The 21471-nt window shown below is 40.3% G+C and overlaps 1 protein-coding gene across 4 annotated transcripts in view; it reads left to right on the forward strand.

Moving 5' to 3' along the window:
• Positions 1-21471, forward strand: part of ATP2C1 (ATPase secretory pathway Ca2+ transporting 1) — a 116918-nt gene that overhangs the window by 71816 nt on the left and 23631 nt on the right. For all 4 annotated transcript variants that reach the window (XM_034760906.1, XM_034760904.1, XM_034760907.1 and 1 more), the window contains 9 exons: positions 571-639; positions 3687-3762; positions 4355-4421; positions 5841-5965; positions 7659-7756; positions 12618-12713; positions 12809-12898; positions 15217-15321; positions 18266-18422. In XM_034760906.1, the coding sequence (XP_034616797.1) occupies positions 571-639; positions 3687-3762; positions 4355-4421; positions 5841-5965; positions 7659-7756; positions 12618-12713; positions 12809-12898; positions 15217-15321; positions 18266-18422 (883 nt within the window). The remainder of the gene's footprint in view (positions 1-570; positions 640-3686; positions 3763-4354; positions 4422-5840; positions 5966-7658; positions 7757-12617; positions 12714-12808; positions 12899-15216; positions 15322-18265; positions 18423-21471) is intronic.

The following is a 21471-nucleotide window of genomic DNA, read 5'->3' on the forward strand; positions in this document are numbered from 1 at the left end:
CTGGCCAATGAATGGATAGCGCAGTAGTCCCCAAATTGTGAGGCCCCCCTAGGGAGTGCAGAGGAATGTTCAGGGGGGTATGACAGGGTCCAGGCCAGCCCCCATGGGGGGGTGGGCAGGGAGCGCCACCCAGCCTTGCTCTGTCCCTGGCCCCCTGCTGCAGCTGAGGGGGGAGGTGCAGACAGGTGTAAGAGGGGGCAAGAGGTAAAAAATTTGGGGACCACTGGGGTAGAGCCTCTAGAGGGGAAGGGGCCACCCCTGCATCCCTAGTGAATGCTATCCTTCTTACCAGGGCTGTCCCAATCACTGTTGGTCCTATCAACTTTTCTATCGGATGAGGCAGATGAGTGGCATTGTATAGATATTATCTGAGAAGTTACTGAATACTTCAGAGTGTATAAAAGCTTTGCAAAATTGCTTATCTGACTTGTCTAGAGCATTGATAAAGCTTAAAAACAAATTCAGTACAGCCAACTAGTCACTGTTTGATCCATAGACTGTAAACAAATTGTCAAGAACCATTAACAGTTTGATATAAAGTCTCAAATTGGAATGAATTTTATTTTGTAGGGGATAGTGATTGGAACTGGAGAAAACTCAGAGTTTGGGGAGGTTTTTAAAATGATGCAAGCAGAAGAAGTAAGTATTAATACTTCAAGCACAGTACACTTTTTGTAAATGTAAATACTTCTTTCTGCCAAAAATTTTGTTAGTGGAGCTTGCATTGGTATTTTAGCATAGAAATTTGGAAACTAACCTTTTTTCTTATTGGTGTCACTGTCTTTTATTTTTCTTTTCTCCTACACAAGAAGTCTGAACTCAGAGCATGAAAGCAGTAATTGAATTCAGATCAGCAAGCTAATCAAAATTGATGTAAAAATGTGAAGATAATTCAAATAAGATTCTGAACTTGTTAAAGATTCATTTCTATGCTAGAACAGTTCTTAGAAAAATATGTGGAAATTCATTCTCTGGGAATTGTTTCCATTTACATTAAATTGTCCTGATGCTCATCATATAGGAGTTTTTATTGGTGTGTCTAAAACATAACTAATTTAACTTGACTAACTGAACACTAACTTTGTTATTTAGAACACATGTAATGGTTTCATAACTTGCTGAACAAAGGGTTTTCCAGAGAAATGACCAAAAATATCAGATACGGTGATCAGAATTTATTTAATCCTTTTCGGCTAAAGGGTCATTGTCAAGACTGACTGCTACAAAATTTATGTATCTTTAAATTCCTTTTAAAGCAATTTTTCTTCAGAGAAAAATTACTTTCAAACGTCAGCTTGTCAAAACAAGGGGCTTCAAAAGAGAAACATTAGAGAGAGAGAGAGAGAGAGTGTGTGTGTGTGTGTGGTGTTTTTTAAAATCTGGGCAACCTGCCAGAAACACAACAGTGTTGCAAGGTTTCTCCAGATTAAAGCATTATTGTCCTTGTGGTCTGCTTGCCACTTGGTAGGCCCAGGGTATTCATGTGGGGTTGAGGACGAGAAGGAGGAAATGCCTTGTATTGAAACACCCAAACAAAATCCTGTATTCAGAAAACTTCAGAAAGGAGTATTTCATAAGTGGTGTTTTTGCACTTATCTCTTCTTTTCTTTCAGTTTAGAAAAACAAGCCTCCATACACAGGCTCTGAACACACCCTACCACTTAATTAAAATCACACAATTAAATATATATTTCAATGTAGTGTTACAATTAATTAGCATGTTTCCATATTTGAATGCAAAACAATCAACTACAAATGTTAACCCCCTGCCTCCAACCAAAATAAATGTAGCTAATTATTAAAGTCTAAGTTCTGTAGGTGGAGGAGGAAAAAGCTTGGCTCAATGCACTTGTATAACATTTTAATGAGTAGCTAGCATATGTGCTGGAAAAGAGTTTTGTGAAACAGAAGAAATTGATATCAAACAAGTCAAATCATAAACTACATCTTTAACAAACTATCTCCATATCAAGGAGAAATAAATTCCATAGTGAATAAATGTCTATTAAAATAATGGTGCTTTTTGAAAGTTGGATTTTACCTTGGTCACTTTCTGTACTTTGCTTACCTAAATTCTCTCTGCAGTTTTAATTGGCTATGGTATTCATCACTTCCTTTTCTAAACTGTTGTACAATATTGTTGCTGTCCACTATTTTAAGCAATTAAAACTATTGGGTTTCACTTATGTAATTGAAGTGACCCTAGTGCTTTTTTATGTATAGTTTGTAAGGAAACTATACAAAGTTAACTTCAGAAGGTGTTCCATGCTGTATTGTCTGTCTTTTATGACAATTTAGTTAAGACATCAGTTGTAATGGTTCTCAGTTAATGAAATGGTGAAGTCTGTTAATAAATTCTCTCAAAATAGTTCATTTTCTATGACTATTGAGCAAATGGTACTCAAGAATGAGATAGAAGGGTTCTTAAGTTAGTCTGTAATGCATTTATGGGCCCACTTTTTTTTTAATCCTCAGAAGTTTTTGTTCTTCTTGCAGTCTTCTTATTGCTATATGTTCAGTCAGATATGGGAGAATTAGGAGGATCTACAGTAGGGAGCCTTATTTGGTGCTGCACCAAAATAATGTGATAATTAAGGCAGTTCCCTGTTTTCTGTCAGCAGAGACATGAGGTTTCGCTCTTCTCTTCCTGATAACAGAACATTTCCTAAATGTCAATTGACACTGCAAAGTTCTCAATTATACCTTGGATATTAGGAAGTCAGAACACCTATCTCCTTCTACTTCCTGGGCTAGACATGATTGCGTCCCTGAGCTCCCAGATATAATATTCTGGTTTGTTAAGCATCTTTGGGGAAAATACTGAATAGTACTTTGGCTCATTCCTAACTCCAACACAATGGGAAGTAATCTGAAGTACAAAGTCAACTTGGTTTTTCTCTGTACAGTTGTATCCATAGGATTCTGACTCTTTGCTTTTACTCTAGTTTTTTGAAAGCTTTTCTTACTACTTAATAGAGCATTCAGTATCTGCCATATGTATTTTTCATACTGTAGTTTAACTTGTGTTACTGTGTAGATGAGCATCTGGACATCTAATGTAAGTGTCTGCTTTCCTGTCTCCTCTTTTATGGGTTTTTTTTTAACTTGCTTTCTAAAGAAGCTGGTTTTGTATGCAGTTTTCTGTTTTTTGGCATTAGGTGTTGTGTATCTTTCTATGGAATGACCAGTTCTGAAACTCTTCCAGATGACCAGCAAATCCCCTGGGATATATGGTGGTCTTGCATGACTGATACTTGTTTAGACCTTGGGGGAAAAAGTCTCACTTGCCCCTCTGTTACCTGGAGCCAGGGAGTTTTCAAGAACTACAGGCCTTCAAATCCACTTTGCCTATTTGTAAATACTCAAGATAAAAAACTTGGTACATTCAAAGCACTAGGAAGCTGCTAAAGAATTATCATCATCTTCACTCTAATGAATTATTCATTGAGGCTTGACTTCTACTTCTCACAAGAATGGAACAGAGCACTAGATTATGCATAGTGCATGGATATTTCTACAACCTGAATGTGGTTGATAATTCTACATTTTGGTGGTGTGAACTTTGACAGAGTACCCATTACATTTTTAGAAACTTAGTGTCATAATTTGTATTGTAGTATTGCTTTCATTTTTTGTTTAAACAATAATGATTCAGTTGTCACCCTGAACTCTCACATTTCATCAAGGCTCCAAAGACACCTCTGCAGAAGAGCATGGACCTTTTAGGAAAACAGCTTTCCTTATATTCCTTTGGTATAATAGGTAAGAACATATCTGTATCTGCATTTGAGCTTTTTAAGAACATTCATAATTCATTCCTTCTAGACACTTACGTAGCTGTAAATTAAAAAATGTTGGTCTTGGAAAATTTTGGGATTTAAAAACACTTTACTTTTCTGCTTGCTTTTAATTGTATTGGCCTGTGCTAAGTGGTATGGAATAGCAGTTGATTGCTTTCATACGTGTAGATCTTTATTTGTTGCCTATGTCCTTCTGGCTGCTACAGCTCTCCCCCACTGTCTCATTTTTCTGATGCTTTTCTACTCTAAATCCTCCTTTCCTTTTAGATGGCCATTTGTGCCTCCTTTCTTAGTTCTGAGTCTCAGTGCCAATGCTGTTCAGTGGTTTAGCTGACAGAAATTTTATTTCACTTTTGATGCTGAAGGGTATCGCCATGTTAACAGACCCGCATCACACTGGCTAAGGAAACTAAGCTGTACAATGCACTAAGCATGGGTTCTAGAGCTGCAATATATGGCACAAATAACAAGTTTACATGTGCTTAATGTTTGATAATCCTGAAGCTTCTACATTGTTTTATATTTAAATACACCCTGCTTTGTTCTGTTCGTAGGTATTATTATGCTGGTTGGCTGGTTGCAAGGAAAGCATATCCTTGATATGTTTACTATTGGTGTGAGGTGAGAATTTCATATCAAAGTGAAAAATATTCTTATTTGAACACTAAAGCAAACACATTGAAAATCAGTTGCATATGTATTATGGTATGTCTGTAGAATACATGCTGTGCTTTTAAGCCACTTACATTTCAAATAAATGAAAGACTGAATGCCATATAAACTGAAAACAGATATTCTGCTGACAAGAGACTGGTCAGTCACTTCCATTTTTATGCTAAAATGGCATGTATACTGTGCTTGACTTATTTAAATCCATAAATCTCTGGCCTAATCTCTAGATGTAGTTGCAAATTAAAATGCAACTAACATCTCTATAAATACTGTAATAGCCAGAAGTTTAGATTCCATATAATATAACCACTAGAACTCAAATTTAAACCCAAAAGAATAAAATTCACTAACTTGGTGGACTCCGGCAAACACCTGATTAAATAAATGTCTTGCTTTGTGTCCTAAGACTGTCTCCCTCCCTCAGAGTGGTAGAGGGAGTAAGTTCCCCAGAAAGAGTCCTTCTGCGAAGAATGACCCTTATGTTACGTGTCCCAACAATCTACTCTAGGAAATCTGCTTCAGCATACCAACTTTGGTAGTGCAGAGGAAAAAAGGTGATCTTTTTGGCAAAAGTACTCAAACCATATAGAGCTTTATATGTCAAACCAGCACTTTGAATTGCATCTGTGCGCAACTAGGAAGTGCTAAGTACCCTCTGCACCAGCTGACTTTTTTTTCCAAACATCCATGTAAGATGCACTTAAATATAGTGTATTGTCACCCAAACTAGAGGTGACAGTGATGGATCATTGGTGCAGCCTGCATTAGAGAGGAAGTTTGACGTTTTCCTAGAGGGATATATATATGGAAAAGTTCATGATGTGCTGAATTACCCTTCTTATCTGCTAATTTGATGTGATTTATGCACAATTCAGATTGCATTAGTTAAGATTTGAGGGTCTTGGGTGGGGAGGACACTTCAAAATTGATCTTCCATCCTTATTTTCACACCATTTTGCTTAAGTATCATAACACATCTGAGTTCATACATCTGAACAGTAAACTCTGAAATCATGGCATATTGGTTCATCTACACAGGGTGCCACATTTTTCCAGACTAAATGACCTGTGATTAGAGCAAAGTAGCAGCTGTTTTGTGTGTGTGTGTGTGTGTGTGTGTGTGTGTGTGTGCGTGCGCGCGCGCTGGTTTTTTTGTTTTTTGTTGGTGTATCCATAAAACACTGTCTCTAAATGGATTGATTATGCGTTTTTTTTTTTTTTTTTTTTTTTTTTTTTTTGTTGTATTCATAAAACACTTTCTCTAAATGGTTTTTTTTTTTTTTTTTTTTTTTTTTTTTTTTTTTTTTTTTGTAGTAGTCAGTACATTGACTTCTAAGCCAGTGTGTTTTGTTTACATTTTTATTGCAGTTTGGCTGTAGCTGCAATCCCTGAAGGACTACCTATTGTGGTAACAGTGACATTGGCTCTTGGTGTGATGAGAATGGTCAAGAAAAGGGCTATTGTAAAAAAGCTACCTATTGTTGAAACTTTAGGTATGACTAAACCAAATAATAAAGAATATTGTGGTATTAATGTTAGAGTTAATCAAAAAAAGTTTTAAAAGTCTGTTCCAACTACGATGTTAGCAACAATTTTACCAAGAACATGGTAGTACTTTAAAGCATTTTTAAAAAAAAAATATTATACTATTGAATTTACTACAGGACCTGTGATGCATTTTTTCCAGGTTCTTGAGCCTAGCATCAGAGCCTAACATACAGAATTCATTGGTCTATGTCATTATCAGGGCTGTAGTTTCACAGGTGAAATAGTATGGAGGAAAACGGTTCACCAGTTACAACACTTATTCTCTTTTCTGTGCTTAGTTAAATAAAATATTGATGCTTTTAAAATTGGCCATGTATTTAGGAATAGTACCATTGAGATATTTGTGAACAACTCTAAGTTTATCAGTACTAGAAAATTGCATGGTGTCTCATCAGGAAGTCTACATACCACTTTTCAAGTATGTATGTTTTTAATGTCATACATGAAGCTGTATTTTAGATATTAAACAAGGACTCTCATCTATATCCTATCTGGGACCTCAGTGCGTTGATACTAATGAACGTGCAGAGTGCTTCAATGCTGCAAGGTTCTCTTAGGCCTTAGCTACACTGGCAATTCACAGCGCTGCACTTGTTGCGCTCAGGGGTGTGAAAAAACACACCCCCTGAGCGCAGCGAGTGCAGCACTGTAAAGCACCAGTGTAATCAGCGCCTGCAGCGCTGTACGCTTGCTCGCAGCACTGCAAGCTATTCCCCTCGGAGAGGTGGAGTACATACAGCGCTGCGAGAGAGCTCCCACAGTGCTGGCGGCGCGACTACACTCGCGCTTCACAGCGCTGCCGCAGCAGCGCTGTGAATCCGCAAGTGTAGCCAAGGCCTTAGAGTTCCCGAAATGTCAAAGGCATTGAGACGCACTATCTCTAGATGCTATTTTTCTTGCATTGTACGGTTAATAAATCTCACATTGCAAAAATCTCTGCCATCCAATTAAACATTCAGATTTAGAATAGTTTAAATAAAAGAAGACACTAATGCAACTTTGACTTAAATTTTAAATGCTCAAATTAGGAAATTCATGTAGAGGCATTATCTTTGCTAGAGTAATAATAAATATTATTTGTTAAATGTAAGTAAGAACTTGTGGTTGCTATGGAAATAAGAGCATTGAACTTTTTTACTGTTCACAACAATTTCTGACACTTCCTTTAATATAGTTCTTCAGTAAACAGGAAGACAAACATTTTGGAAAATTATAGTTCTTAGCTGCATTCATAACTCCTTGCATAGTTTTGTTGAACTACCTATTGACAATTTTGTGGTGAATCCTTTGAGTCAGTTTATAAGTAACTAGAAATTTTTTGCCTTTGTGCTTAAACAAAAAACCTGCATTGCATTTGATAAAATCCAAAAAATGGAATTGTAACCTAGGCAATTAGTGTTGTATGCCAAAAAATAAGAGTTCTGAAGGAGATGGTAAGAAATTAAAACATAAGTGAAAACTGTAACTGGCTAGATATAGTAACACCCTCCTTCTAATGAAGTTCTGTAACATGTACATCTTATCTCAAGTTCCAAAGCACTTGGAAATTTGTCTTCACTGAGGTTTGTTTGCTCATAAGCTACTCATCTTTCAAAGAAGACTTCCTGTCGTATGTTTAATTTAATTGTTTTTTTCCAGGTTGCTGTAATGTGATTTGTTCAGATAAAACTGGAACTCTGACCAAGAATGAAATGACTGTTACTCATATTTTTACTTCAGATGGACAGTATGCTGAGGTATGTGGTAGGAATATATTTCTAAACTTTTTCTCTAGTGATTTTTTGGTGCAGATGAAAGGTGTCAGACTGAAATATATTAATTACAGCAAATTCAGAGCTGTCTGAGGTAGTGTAACCTTCTCCATGCCATTGTGCTGTGCCTCAGTACTGTTCTGGAGGGACCACCTCTAGAGGGAAAGCTAGTTCTGTCCCCATGCATATTCAGTATTTTGAGATTTCTGGGCCACGTCCCAGTTGCTCTGTCTATAGGGAGTTTCCATAAAAATAGATAGGGAGATCTGGCTCTTTGAGCATGCTGACAGCATATTATGTTGGCTATGGTTAAAAAAAGAAAATTGAGAGGTTGTTTTTGCTGTCCCTATTGAAAACAAGATTATGGTGGCTACTTGCTGTAGCATGTGAATAAAAATGAAATCTAGTTGTAGTAGACTTCAGAGCTGGGGTATCAAACATGTATCACTACCCTCATGGTTGCAAAGAAAAAAATTTGGTTAACACTTGTAAGTTAATTGATAGTGATGTCTTAATGAATGGGAGATCAGTTGAAATGTGGACTTCACCACCATGCTAATGTCTTTAGAGTTGATTCTTCAATGATGACACCTTGGTGTTGAGTAACTGTTTCATTGCTGATCATTTTAATGAATGGAATGCAGAAGGGTGTGGCAGTGAAGGCATGGTGAGGACTGAATTGCTGCCAGGAGGGAAATGCACAAGGAGATACAAAGATAAAGAAGGGGACAACAACAAGAGGGTGGGAAAAGAAAAGACAAATAAGTGCTCCTCTTAAAACCACATTTTCTCACTACGGGCACGCGGCAGCGCTTTAATATAGCTTGTGTAGTCGCGGCATAGCACTGGGAGAGAGCTCTCCCAGCACTATTAAAAAAAACAAAAACAAAAAACCAAACTAAACACTCCATGAGGGGAATAGCTACCAGCACTGAAACTTGTAGCATTCGGGGGTGTTTTTTCACACCCCCGAGCGAGAAAGTTGCAACACTGTAAAATACCCATAGGGCTTGTCTACACTGGCATGTCTGCACTGGCAAGTTTCTGCACTATAAGTTATACCATTTCTATTAAAACACTGGAATTAAACCACTGTTGCACATCCACACTGTGCTCCTTGTGATGCTGGAGCGCATCCACATTAGCAGCTCTTGCAACAGCAATGCATTGTGATAGCTATCCCACTGTGCAACTGGCCACAAGGTGCTTTGGGAAGGATTTGCAATGCCTCATGGGGCAGGCACAGTGTCACATGATGTAGATTTCCCAATCCCATTGTTCCATGGGCATCCTACTACATTGCCAGCTGCTTTTCAACTGAAGAACTGGGAGGGGGGGGAGGTGTGTGTCTCTCTCCCGCCCCCCCCATCCACACACACACACACACACACACAATGTGTTTTGGGGGACACTGTCAGCATTCTGTCTTGTAAGATCAGACAGCGGCAGGATGCAACCAGTCCTCAAAGAGGGGGAAACCCTGACATCCGCCCCCACCTCCCTCCCTGGGCTCTCCACACTCACTCACTCACTCTGTCTCTCTCCACATTAATGGTTTGCTTTGTGTCCCGGAGCAGATCAGCACAGCATGCACAGACTGTCAAGAAAGGATGCTTTGAAAGGGCAGCCGAATTCAAAACAATGAGCAGAGTGGTCATTTGAGGCATTATGGGACTGCTCCAGAGGCCAATTACAGCGCAGAAAGCAATCAAGTATCCACTGGCAATAGAGTGCTGGAGCCTCTGCAAATAGCCTTACGACTCTTGTTGAGGGTTTTTTTAAGCGCTGCAACTGAGGAGTTTCTGCGCACAAAGTAGCTTGGCAGTGTGTACATGTCTGCAGTTTGAGCGCAAAAAGGTGCTTTATTGCACAGAAACTTGCCAGTGTAGACAAGCCCTAAGTGATGCTGTGTAATAAGGCAGTGAACAAATGATAAAGGTGAAATCTTGGACTTACTGAAGGCAATGGGAGTTTTTCCATTGACTTCACTGGGGCCAGGATTTTGTCCTGTAAGTTTAGTTACTACCAAAAGGCCATATTCTCCAGTTGATCTTTACAAAGTGGCTATTAACAGTGGAAAATCCATTTGATTGTGAATCATTGGAGTCTAACTTTTGCCTTCAGCCAACTGATTACAATTAAAAATGAAATTCTGCCCTCTCCACTAAAGGTGTAGGGTATGCTCTAGCCAAATAATCAGAGTTCTGATTGTTACTTGTCAGGCTTATGTTGATAAGCCTGAATATTGGAAAAAATATGCTGTGCCTAAAAAAACAACAAGGAGACCGGTGGCACCTTAAAGACTAACAGATTTCTTTGGGCATAAGCTTTTGTGGGTAAAAAAACCTCGCTTACCCGCGGAAGCTTATGCCCAAATAAATTCCTTAGTCTTTAAGGTGCCACCGGACTCCTTGTTGTTTTTGTGGATACAGACTAACACGGCTACCTCCTGATGCTGTGCCTAGTACCTACGGAGTCACTTGTGGTGATCTGATGATGAAATACAAGCAAGCTCAGTGGTGTCTCTCTCCTTGCATGTTTCTGAACCATATACCTTAGATTAATATCTGTTTTGTAAAAACTTTTCTAACACTCACATAATCACTTCTGTGGGTTTTTTGTTGATGTGGATATTTTTATAAAATGACAGTTTAAACCAAGCTATCATAACACTTGTTAAACGGAAATGGACTTGTTGCATGGAGTCAGGATATAGGAATGCTGTTCTGATGCCTAACTATAGATCAGAGCAACTCTGAAAATTAAAAATATTTGGGAAAATGTAGTTGAAATCAAACTCATAATTTGCCTTTTTTTAAATCGAAGCCAGCCCCCCTCACCCCCCAGAGTCTTAGATATTTCAGGTTTGGGCTTCTTTGAAGAGCCAACATTTGTCTCCTTTCCATGGTACTTTCCACAAACCTTTAGTCAAAACCCAGTTTTCTATCAAAACAGCTTTGGGAAACATTTTTGACCAGCCCTATCATATAAATATGTGGTCCAGTCCTGCAGTTCTCTGCATGAATGGTTATTTGTCAATAACTGTAAGGTGTTTGAAGTCAGGTACACATATCAACTTACTCTGGTTGGCTCCTGCATTCAGGATTTCCAGCTGCTTACTATCTGTAACAATGGTTGCCGAAGTGTCACTCCCTTCAGCTGAAGCAGAAAACTTTGCTACTTTTTTTCTTTCATGCCCATTTTATAAAGAATAGGAAGAACTGAAAACTTAAACCAGTCTCAAAATGTCTTTGACTACTTTCAGGTCTGATTTTGTACCCATTGCCATCAATGGGTATCTTTTCTTTGACTTGAGTAGAAGTAGGATGGTGGGCCCTCTTGTGGTGGTTTTTTTTTTTTTTAATCACTGTTACCTACATTCCTTCTTCTCTCTGTTTTGACAACCACAATCTTGTGTTTATATTGGGAGAAACATATAGTGCCTCTTTTCTGTTTGAGTTTTGAAACACAGCATAAGAAAAAGTATATTGCAGGTATTCTGGGGAGAAGAGCCTTACTGAATTGAAGGGAAAAGAAGAAAATAAACACAAAGATGAGAGGAATGAAAGTGGCAAAAATTAATTTTCAAAACAATGTCCTGGTCAGCAGTTTGGTAACTTGCTTAGTTTCTTGTCTTCTAATTTTTACATTTTTAATTTAAAATATCTGTGTGGAAACTTGGAGGGGCTCTATATATCCCTCCAATTACTATATCCAGAGTTAAGGTTCAGTAACTTCAGTTGAGCAGGCGTGCCCCAAAGGAGGGAAATGAGTGAAAAGGATTCTGAATTTTAGTTTTAATCTCTGTATATTGCTAAATGGGGTTTAAACTAAAACTGCCACAATCGTTCAGACCAGTGGTTCATCTAATTAGATCTCCTTTTTCTGATAGTGACCAGCACCAGATGCTTGTGGAAGGAACTTTAATCCTAAACCTGGACACACAAACCAAATACCCACACTGCTAACCTAAGGGATTATTGTAGGGCCCTTGATTGGGGCCTTTAGGTGCTACTGCAATACAGATATTTAATAAATATAAATTAATAACTGTCTTCAGAGTCTAATCTCTCCCAGGCCTCATCTGCTTTGCTGTTCTTCAGGGAGCCCACTTCCTGTAGCTACACTTCTGGCTCTCATTGCCTGACCCAGCAGTTGGTATGCATTGTAATCCAATTAACAGCCTTGCTCTCATTCACCATCCCCCAAAGGCAATCTCTACACTAGAAACCTTACAGTGGCACAGTTGTACCCATGCAGCTGTGCCGTTGTAAGGTCTCCCGTGTAGTTGCTCCGTGCTGCCAGGAGAGAGCTCTCCCATTGGCATAATTAAAACACTCCCAATGAGCGGCGGTAGCTATATTGGCAGGAGAGACTCTCCTTCCGACATAGCACTGTCCACACTTGCACTTCTGTCAATGTAACTTATCTCATAAAAGTGCTAATGTAGACATAGCCTCAGAGACGGCTACTCGCGGGTCCTGAGTGGCAGGAAAACCAATATCCTAAGCTTTTCTTATCGCTGATGAACAGTAAGAATACAGCAGTTGTAGAATACTGAATTAATTCTGAATTTGAATTACAGATTTGGAAGTTGTGGTCTGATATTTATTGAAATATTAAACTGTTCAGATTGAGTTAAATACTCTTTAACTTAAACCCTCTGCATTAGAAGCTGATTAGGAAATGTTGTGTGTGCACCTTTCACTTGGTATAATTGTTCCATTTTTAAATTACTTATATTCCATTATCTGTGTGGGAGATTTTGAATTTATGGAATGAATTTGCAATCTTGCTTTTCAATCTTCCATTTTATGCTATATTTGGCTGTTTTTGTGTCTTACAGGTTACTGGAGTAGGCTATAACAGGTTTGGAGAAGTCATACTTGATGGTGATGTTATTCATGGGTATAACAACCCCTCTGTTAGCAGAATTGTTGAGGTAAGATCTCAACACAGTAAGCAGTCTATATTTTCATTGAATTAGTACAAGAATTGTATATTGCCTTGACCTCTGTTTTATTTGTGTCTTTTTAGGCAGGTTGTGTGTGCAATGATGCCATAATTAGAAACAGCACTCTAATGGGAAAACCAACAGAAGGGGCCTTACTTGCACTTGCTATGAAGGTGTGTACCTAATTCATGGTGGTTTTTCTCCTCATGTCGAACATTAAGCTCATAGGAATGAGTGTTTAACTATAGCACTAATATGTTTTCATTGGGGAAAAAAAACAAAAACCCTTTTCTCCATATAAAGAATCTTTTATTATGAAAAATTACTGGGCATCCTGACAATTTAGATAATGAATAGGAGATGAAAATGGAACTGAAGTAAAATGATGTTCGGATCTGATTTTTTTGATAACTTGTCTATTTTTTACTTTGAATTTTTGACTGTTTACAGTTTAAAGTTGTCATTTAATTTGGTGCTAACCCATTTGTCAAGTAATCAGCATCTGTTCTGAAGCTGGAGAGGATTAGAAAAGATAAAATAGTGGCACATGAGCAATTGATTATTTACTGGCACTTAAATAGCACCTTTCAGAGTTGCAGCATTTAAAGTGTTGGATACAGGGACTTTCAGTTGAGTAACTTTTGGTTAAACAAGATTTCCTCTGTATGCTGTGACAATGAACTACTAAGACTACTTGGACAGGTGACAGAGAACCCCGGTACCTAATCTTTCTATGACTGGGTGTAGCTTTGTATCTATGTTGTGTAATGCAGTGATGTTCAGTGTTTTTTTTTTCCCCCCCATTTGGGACTCAGAATCCACTCTCAGCTTCTTGCAGAGACCCATTTAAAACCCCACACTCTTGTGACTCCACAAGGATTATGGGATTGATTGTATGAAAACTGGCGGGTGGACTACAACCGCTTCTTGCCATCCCTGCGGTGCACTTTGCTATGGGCAGGGGGAGTGGGGCCATTTTAAGATGTGAACCAAGTAGATTCTAGAGAGTAGTGGGGTTTAGCAGGTAGGTGACACTGCATTATTTTTAATCAGCATATTTTCCCCCAGAGTTGACTGGGGTTGGGAATGGAGTTAGAGTTGCAATCAGGGTTGTGGTAGGAAGAACAGCAGACACATTGAATTTTCCCCCAAGCTTCACTGAGTCCTGGAAGCCACAAATTTTCAGATGAACTTTTTACTGTGGTGGAGATTTTGTTGAGATGCACCTTAAGGTTGCCTCCTGCAATTTGAAAACCACTGATCTTAGTTTTACTGAGGAGATATGAGTTCTCCTATTTGAATCTCTGCTGTGGTCTTGCTTTATAATTTTGGGCAAGTCACTTATTGCACTGGTTCTCAAACTTATTTGATCAGGCCCCCCTTCTTTGTGTCTGTAGTCATTCATGCCACCCCCAGGCCCAAGTACATGTACCGCCACCCAACTCTGAAGGCAGGGTGGAGAGCAGCAGCAGCTGTTGGCTGGGCACCCAGCTCCGAAGGCAGCGCTGCACCAGCAGCAGCAGCACAGAAGTAAGGGTGGGAATGTGAAAAGTGAGATTGGTCAATATCACTTTTCACAGCAGATTTAATGCCACCTTGCAACCTTCTGTACTACTGCTGCTGCCACCCTGAGGCTGACAGCCGGAGCTCCACTGCCTCGGGGCGGGGGGGGGGGAGAGCCTGAGCCTAGGGCTACCTCCTGATGAGGCATGTGGGAGGTGGGGGGGAGGAGAGCCCGAGCCTGGGTGGTGGGGCTTCAGCTGTCCTCTTTATTCCCGCTTCCCAGGTGTGCACGACCCTTCTACACAAGCCCCAGCCACCTGGGTCTGACAGCCAGAGCTCTTTGTTTTTGTTTTAAAAAAATAAAATAAATAAAAAAAACTCTACACAGTTCTGGTCTCCTGTGACACATTCCCATGCCTCCCTTGGGAGGCCCACCCCATAATTTCAGAACCGCTGACTTAACATGTCTGCCTCTGTTTCCCAGCAATGCAATAGAGGTAACATCTGCCTATCTCAGTGGTTTGCAAGCTTGAGTCATTATAAAGTGCTTTTTAAAACCTGGAGAAGGGACTTTAGTATTCTACAGTCCCATCTGCTTTAGAAGTTGGATATGTTTTAATGAGCAGTGTGCAACAGCAAGATCTGTGTTTGCACCTAGGTATAACTATGAGACACTGAGATCTTTGGATGAAAGGCAGAATATTGTATAAGAACAAAGTAGATGTGATTTTGAAAATGTAAAAAATATACTGTTGGTGACTGACACGGAAACATAAAAAGGTGTGGGTTTGCTCATTGGTGTTTATCTATCACAGCTTATATCTAAGCTGGACTGGTGTGACTTGCTTTTAGTTTTAATAGGGAAATAAAAACTGAATGGGTTTATAAATAAGAATGAAAATGAGCCATTTGAACTTGTGACTTGAAAGGCTAGTAGCCTGGCTAAATGAATAAAAATGGTTTTGATGATATTTTACATTTTACACAGATGGGTCTAGATGGACTCCAGCAGGACTATATTAGAAAAGCAGAGTATCCCTTCAGCTCAGAGCAAAAATGGATGGCTGTTAAATGTGTGCACAGGACACAACAGGTAGGCCTTTTCCATGGCTATTTCCTCACTCAGTGATGTTAATTAACTTCCTACAGCACAGGAAATGGTGTACATGCTATCTCTGTTTAACTTCAGAAGTTGTGTACAGGAAGGGAGTAGCAAGCCATCAGCATAGCGCTACACCTGTGAGTGTGAAGGAGAAAGTTTGATAGTGAAACTAGTTTAATTTTCTGTCTCTGAAGTGGTGGTTGAAAACCACAGGGAGTTTGTGGAAGTATACAGTGAAATTAAACATTTAAAATTCTAAATTTGAGCTCCTCCATAGAAATCGCATGAGATTCTGTTAATGTTCTGCTGTTTTCTTGGCAATGTAGTTACATGGCAAGAAGGAATATACCAGTTTAACAGAGAAAGGAATTGCATTATGTGAAATAACCATTTCATTTGGAATAATGGGGGAGATGAACTTTCTCCATAACATATATCTGTATGTTTACCTCCTCTTCCTTCCCTCCCTTCTCCTCCTCCTCCTCCCCCCCCCCCCAAAAAAAAAGAAGTGTGTGGTAGGTGGAATATTTTGGTGCGAGTGAAAGTAAGAATCGCTGTTAAGTCTGACCAGCATGTGTCATGGAAGGCAATGGATCCTGGATTTATGGAATATCCCTCTAGTGCTTATGGCAAAAAAGTTAGCTTGTTGTTAAAGCTTCAAAATAGCACCAGAAACTCTCTAGTTGTGGAGATGGAAGGTTCTAATTCATGGCCTGTCCACTTTCCATGCTGCACTGCTTCAAATTCTCAGAGCATTAAGTCATCAGCTTTAGGATAGAGTTTGCAGAAGAATTAAGGAGAGTTTAGCAGCCAAGATTGGATTTTTTTTGTTTTTTGTTTTTAAATTACCTTGGGAGCCAAGAGGATGAAAGGATTCTCTAGCCTATACTGCAGGTAATCTCTTCCCCTACCCTCAGTGTTTTGATGTTCTTAAGTTTGAACCTTTTCACTACTCCCCCTGTTGATCTTTGAAACAAAGGTCAGTTGGGGAAAATTACAGTACAAACAACCTGACTACCTACAACAACTTAAAATATCCTGGCTTCACCAAGACCTGAACAATTGTCTAATGTATAGAGGATTTTAACATACAGAGATTTCTTTGACCGGGTAGCTGGCCTTCTAATTTAAGGCCTTGGATGTGGGCTCAGGAGATCTCAGGCTACCTCTACACTGCAAATGGGGTTTGTACAATTTGCAGCTTGTATGGATATACCTGTGCTAGCTTTAATCTAGTGAGGCCACAGTGGCATGAGCTGTATGAGCCTGCCTGACTCCCTGGGTAGGCCATACTGAAGCCTATGCCACCATGTTCTCCTTGCTATTTTTAGCAAACTAGCTAGATTTAAAGCTAGCACAGGTACATACACCCATGCTGCAAATTATACTCAGTCGCAGTGTAGATATAGTCTGTGTTCTGTTCCAGATTCTGCCACAGGCTTCTTTCTGTACTGCAGTTTCCCATCTGTTTGCCATTAGTGCCAGTCAAAATGTTTTTTGGAAACTAAGTCTCAAACCTGATCTCATTCTTTAAGATTACAAATTTGATGAAAGTAACTGCATAAATCTAATATATTTAGACTTTGTACTACACAACTTGCTGATTAATAATATTGTGTAGTGCGAATTTTTTAGAGTACGCATTAAATGGATCAAGAACGGACATTTCAAAAAGTAGTCCTCAATGGGAATCATCAGTGAATGGGGATGTTTCTGGTTGGAGTTTCACAGAGCTTGGAACTAGACGCGATGCTATTGAACATTTTAATCAATGATCTGAAAGTAAATATAAAATCACTGCTAATAATTTGCAGATGATACAAATGCAAAGTTATAAATCTAGGAATGAGGAATGCAGACTATATTTACAGACTAGGGGATTGTCTTCTGGAAAGCAGTGACTGTGAAAAAGACTTAGGGATCATAGCGGACATACAACTGAACATGAGCTCCCAGTGTGGTACTGTGGCAAAAAGGACTAATGCAATCTTTGGATGTATAAACGGGAGTAGTGAGTAGAAATAGGGAGATTTCACCTGTATATGTGGCATTGGTGAGACTCCTATTGTGTATAGTTCTTGTCCACAATTTAAAGAGGATGTTGAAAAATTGGAGAGGGTGCAGAAATGAGCCACAAAACCTGATTTGAGAGCTGGAGAAAATACCATTCAGTGAGAGACTTACAGATTCTATGAATCTATAAACTGAGGCTTCCTTTCCACCTTTTGTCTTGTCTATTTAGGACAAGTCTATCTACAGACCTATATCAGAATAACTGTTCAGGGATGTGAAAAATCCACACCCCTGAGCGACATAATTACACTGATCTAACCCTCTGTGGAGATAGCCTCTCCCACCAACATAGGTACCATCTCTCGGAGAGGTAGATCAACTACACCAAGGGAGAAACTCTTCGTTAAAGTGCTACCGATGCAGCTGCGCTGCTGTTAAGCTGCCTATGCAGACAAGCCCTACTGCGCTGTACATGGAGACTAGCCCTACTACACATTAGCTTTTCAGGACATGAACTGTCTAATGTGTATTCACAATGCCTAATAAAATGCCCTAATTTCAAGAGGGCTTTCTAGATGCTACTGTAATACTACTAATTTATAGACACCTCTACCCTGGTATAACACTGTCCTCAAGAGCCAAAAAATCTTACCGCGTTGTAGATGAAACGGCATTATATTGAACTTTGATCTGCTGGAGCACGCAGCCCTGTCCCCCCTGAGCGCTGTTTTACCGCGTTATATCTGAATTTGTGTTATATCGTGTCGCATTATATCGGGGTAGAGGTGTATTTTGTATTTAGAATTGCACTGTTACGAAAATAGATTTTTGCTTTAAATTAATGAGTTAACGCTTACATTGCAGAATGTATGATATAGGTTAGACGACTCTAATTACTTGTGTGAATATTTTCTTTCCTTAGGACAAACCAGAGATTTGCTTTATGAAGGGAGCTTATGAACAAGTGATTAGATACTGTACAACATATAACAGCAAGGGGCAGACCCTGCCTCTCACCCAACAACAGAGAGAACAGTATCAGCAAGAGACTATATCTATGGGCTCTGCAGGACTTAGGGGTAAGGCCGCTCTAGTGTACCATCTCTACAGGTTAATAAACCGCTTAAATGTGTTGCTTGACAATTTTGGAGACCTTAAAACTCTAAACTCAACCTTTTCTAGTTTTGTTATGTTCACCAATTTCTTCAAATTAGGACTGGGTGTGAAACTGGCACTTTAGTTTAAGGGTTAAGTAATAACATGACTATCCGTGGATGTTGACATATTGTACCTCAGGTTTCAGTTTCTTCTCCTGTGAGAAGAGATAAGACTCATCACCACTTATCTGTCATCTTTTTCTGCAGGAATTGGTTTATGGGTTTTTGGGGTAATCCCAGGTTCTCCCCTGTTTTCTTTTTTGTTTAATCTCCTATGATTCGATCCGTGAATATGTGGGTTAGAGAGACCCTTATTTGAGCCACAGGTTTGTGTGTGACACTTGCCCGAACTAGTCAGCATGACTAAATATTGGTCAGAGCGGGTTGCTAGAGTTACTGCTGCAGTCAGTGCTCACAAGGAATGGACACTACTTCTTCGGGTGATGGTTCCTATGTGTATTACACATGTGGGCACGCATGCACACCATGCACTTAGGTCTGGAATTCCTTCAGTGCAGTGTCTGTTGACCCGCACATGCTCAGTAGCTCTCCACATGCTCCTGACCGAGGGTATAAGAAGCAGCGTCCTCTTCAGTTCTTTCTCACTGTTGCATGGCCCGAGTTGGACTCGTGTCCTCCTTTGCTATTGCAGAACCTGTAAAAATTTAATTGTAAATGTATGTTTTAGCTTAAGAATTCTAGTTAGTATATAGTTTAGTACAGAATAGAATTACTCTTCTTCCTCTTCACCCCCACCCCCTAGCTGGGTGAAATTCTTGAATTCCAGGACCCTGGGCATAGTCCTGGAACCAGGAGAACTGTCTCTCCTGCCCTCGATCCTTCTCCATCAGCAACAAGCATCACCGGTGCATGTTCTGTCTGGGTGAGGCACATGTCTCTAAGTGCAGTATGTGTAAATCCTTCCTACCTAGAACTAGAGAGGCCTGAGAGCTCTGACTGAAAGTTCCTGACGGAAGAGGCTATGAGGCCCTGCATGGACCTGGGAGACCCTTCCCATCCCCTGTACATCAGCCTCAGCTGACCAACAGTGCCCCTCCAAGCACGAACCTCCGAGTGGAGCGCTTAACATTGAAGCCCAAGGAGTTGTCACATAGGGCCCCTCATGAGAGTAAGACACTTGCATGAGCATACGGGCAGCCCCCTCAAGCGGACTGTCCAAAAGAAATGCGTTTCCTCCCCGAGCTGGTCCTGATTGGGTGAGATGTGTACAGAACTGGCTCTGCTGAAGACCCCTTTGCGGAAGGGTAAGACATGGAAGAAAAGAGATGTCTGTTCTGATGGAGACTGCAGGGGAGAGTGGAGAGAAACTCATCAGTCCCATCCACGAGTGCAGGTCTGGATTTATCATCAGTACTGCCTGCTTAGCCATTGATCATCCAGCTGTGTCATCAGAACTGGTCCATCAGGAGTATCTATTAGCCTCCAGCATTACTAAGGTCTCTGTACAGCCCAGAGTACGAGAGTTTTATCTTCCTCCCCTACCTGCAGTCTCCACTCTGTTCAGGCCCTGCCCTCCTGAGAGATGTCCTTACCCTGGAGGAGGAACTGATACCACTGTCTCAAAGGCCCCATCTCCACCCATGGAGCTGGAGAGCCTCCATATCCATGGTACCACTGTTACAAACGGAACCATCCTCCGACTTGGAGGAATAGGAGGAGATGGCTGCACCAGTATTTCCGTGAAGGCACAGGAGTCCTGGCAGACAGGTGAGACTTTACTATTCCTCAAGCTATGACCCAACCAGGGACAACTAGTATCAAATCCTGTGGGGGCTACTGTGACCGATAGATCTACAAATCCCAGTACAGGAGGTCCAGGACCCTCACCATCGACTCCTGGGCATTTTACAACCACAGGTACTGACCAGGTGACTATCCCAATCAAGGAGGCCATATCTGAACTGGCCAGAGCAGTTTGGCAAACACCGGCATCTTGAGCCCCTACACCTTGCTATGTCAAGAGCTTGGCCACACTACCAAAAATCTACTTTTGCAGATAAAGGGTCAAAGAGACTAGATCTCCTGGTTGGGAAGGTTTTCTCTTCTGCAGGCCTCCGATTTTTGTATTGCTAATTGCCAGGCCTTATTAGCAACATATGATTTTAACACCGGGTTTGCGGACTTTAAAGACAAGCTGCCCATGGAAGACCGAGCCCATTTCCAGTCCTTTCTGGATGAAGGAAGATTGATTTCAAAGGTGGCTCCCCAGACTGTGGGAGATGCCGCAGATACAACATCCAGATCTTTAGCCACAGGACTAGTCATGTGAAGGCTTCAATCATTGGACTTCCCTAGAGAGGTCCAAAATACTATGCAAGACCGCCCCTTTGAGTCCAACCTTCTTAATGAAAAGACAGACGAGCCTCTACATTCTGTAAAGGACTCAAAGATCCGCCCTGTGGTACCTGGAGATTTACACCTGTACTTGCCAGCATCACCTATGGAGCTTTTTTAAAAAGTGATGTCACATTAGCTATCCTCCAGTCATCTGGTACAGAAGCTGATTTATATGGTAGGTTATATACCACAGTTAGAGGGGGGAAAAAATACAGTAGTTCTTCAATTTCACATTTGAGTTCCTTCAGAATTCTTGTGTTAATACCATCTGATCAGGTTGACTTATTACTGTTGAATTTATCAATTTATTCCAAAACCTCTTCTAACACCACCTCAATCTGGAACAGTTCCTCAGATTTGTCACTTAAAAAGAGTGGCTCAGGTTTGGAAGTCTCCCTCACATCCTCAGCTGTGAATATCACAGCAAAGAATTAATTGTTACTGTAATTGGAGGCTCCTAGAGGTGTGTGGTCCCTATCTATATTCCACTATCCACCCTCCCTCCCCTCTGCTTCAGATCCAGTTGGATTGCAGTAGGAGGAGGAACTGGAGAGGTGTTGACGTGCGCTGCCTCTTATAGCCTTGGTTGGGAGCACAAGGAGAGCTACTGAGT

The sequence above is a fragment of the Trachemys scripta genome, chromosome 2 (genome assembly GCF_013100865.1).
Source record: "Trachemys scripta elegans isolate TJP31775 chromosome 2, CAS_Tse_1.0, whole genome shotgun sequence".
Taxonomy (NCBI): Eukaryota; Metazoa; Chordata; order Testudines; family Emydidae; genus Trachemys; species Trachemys scripta.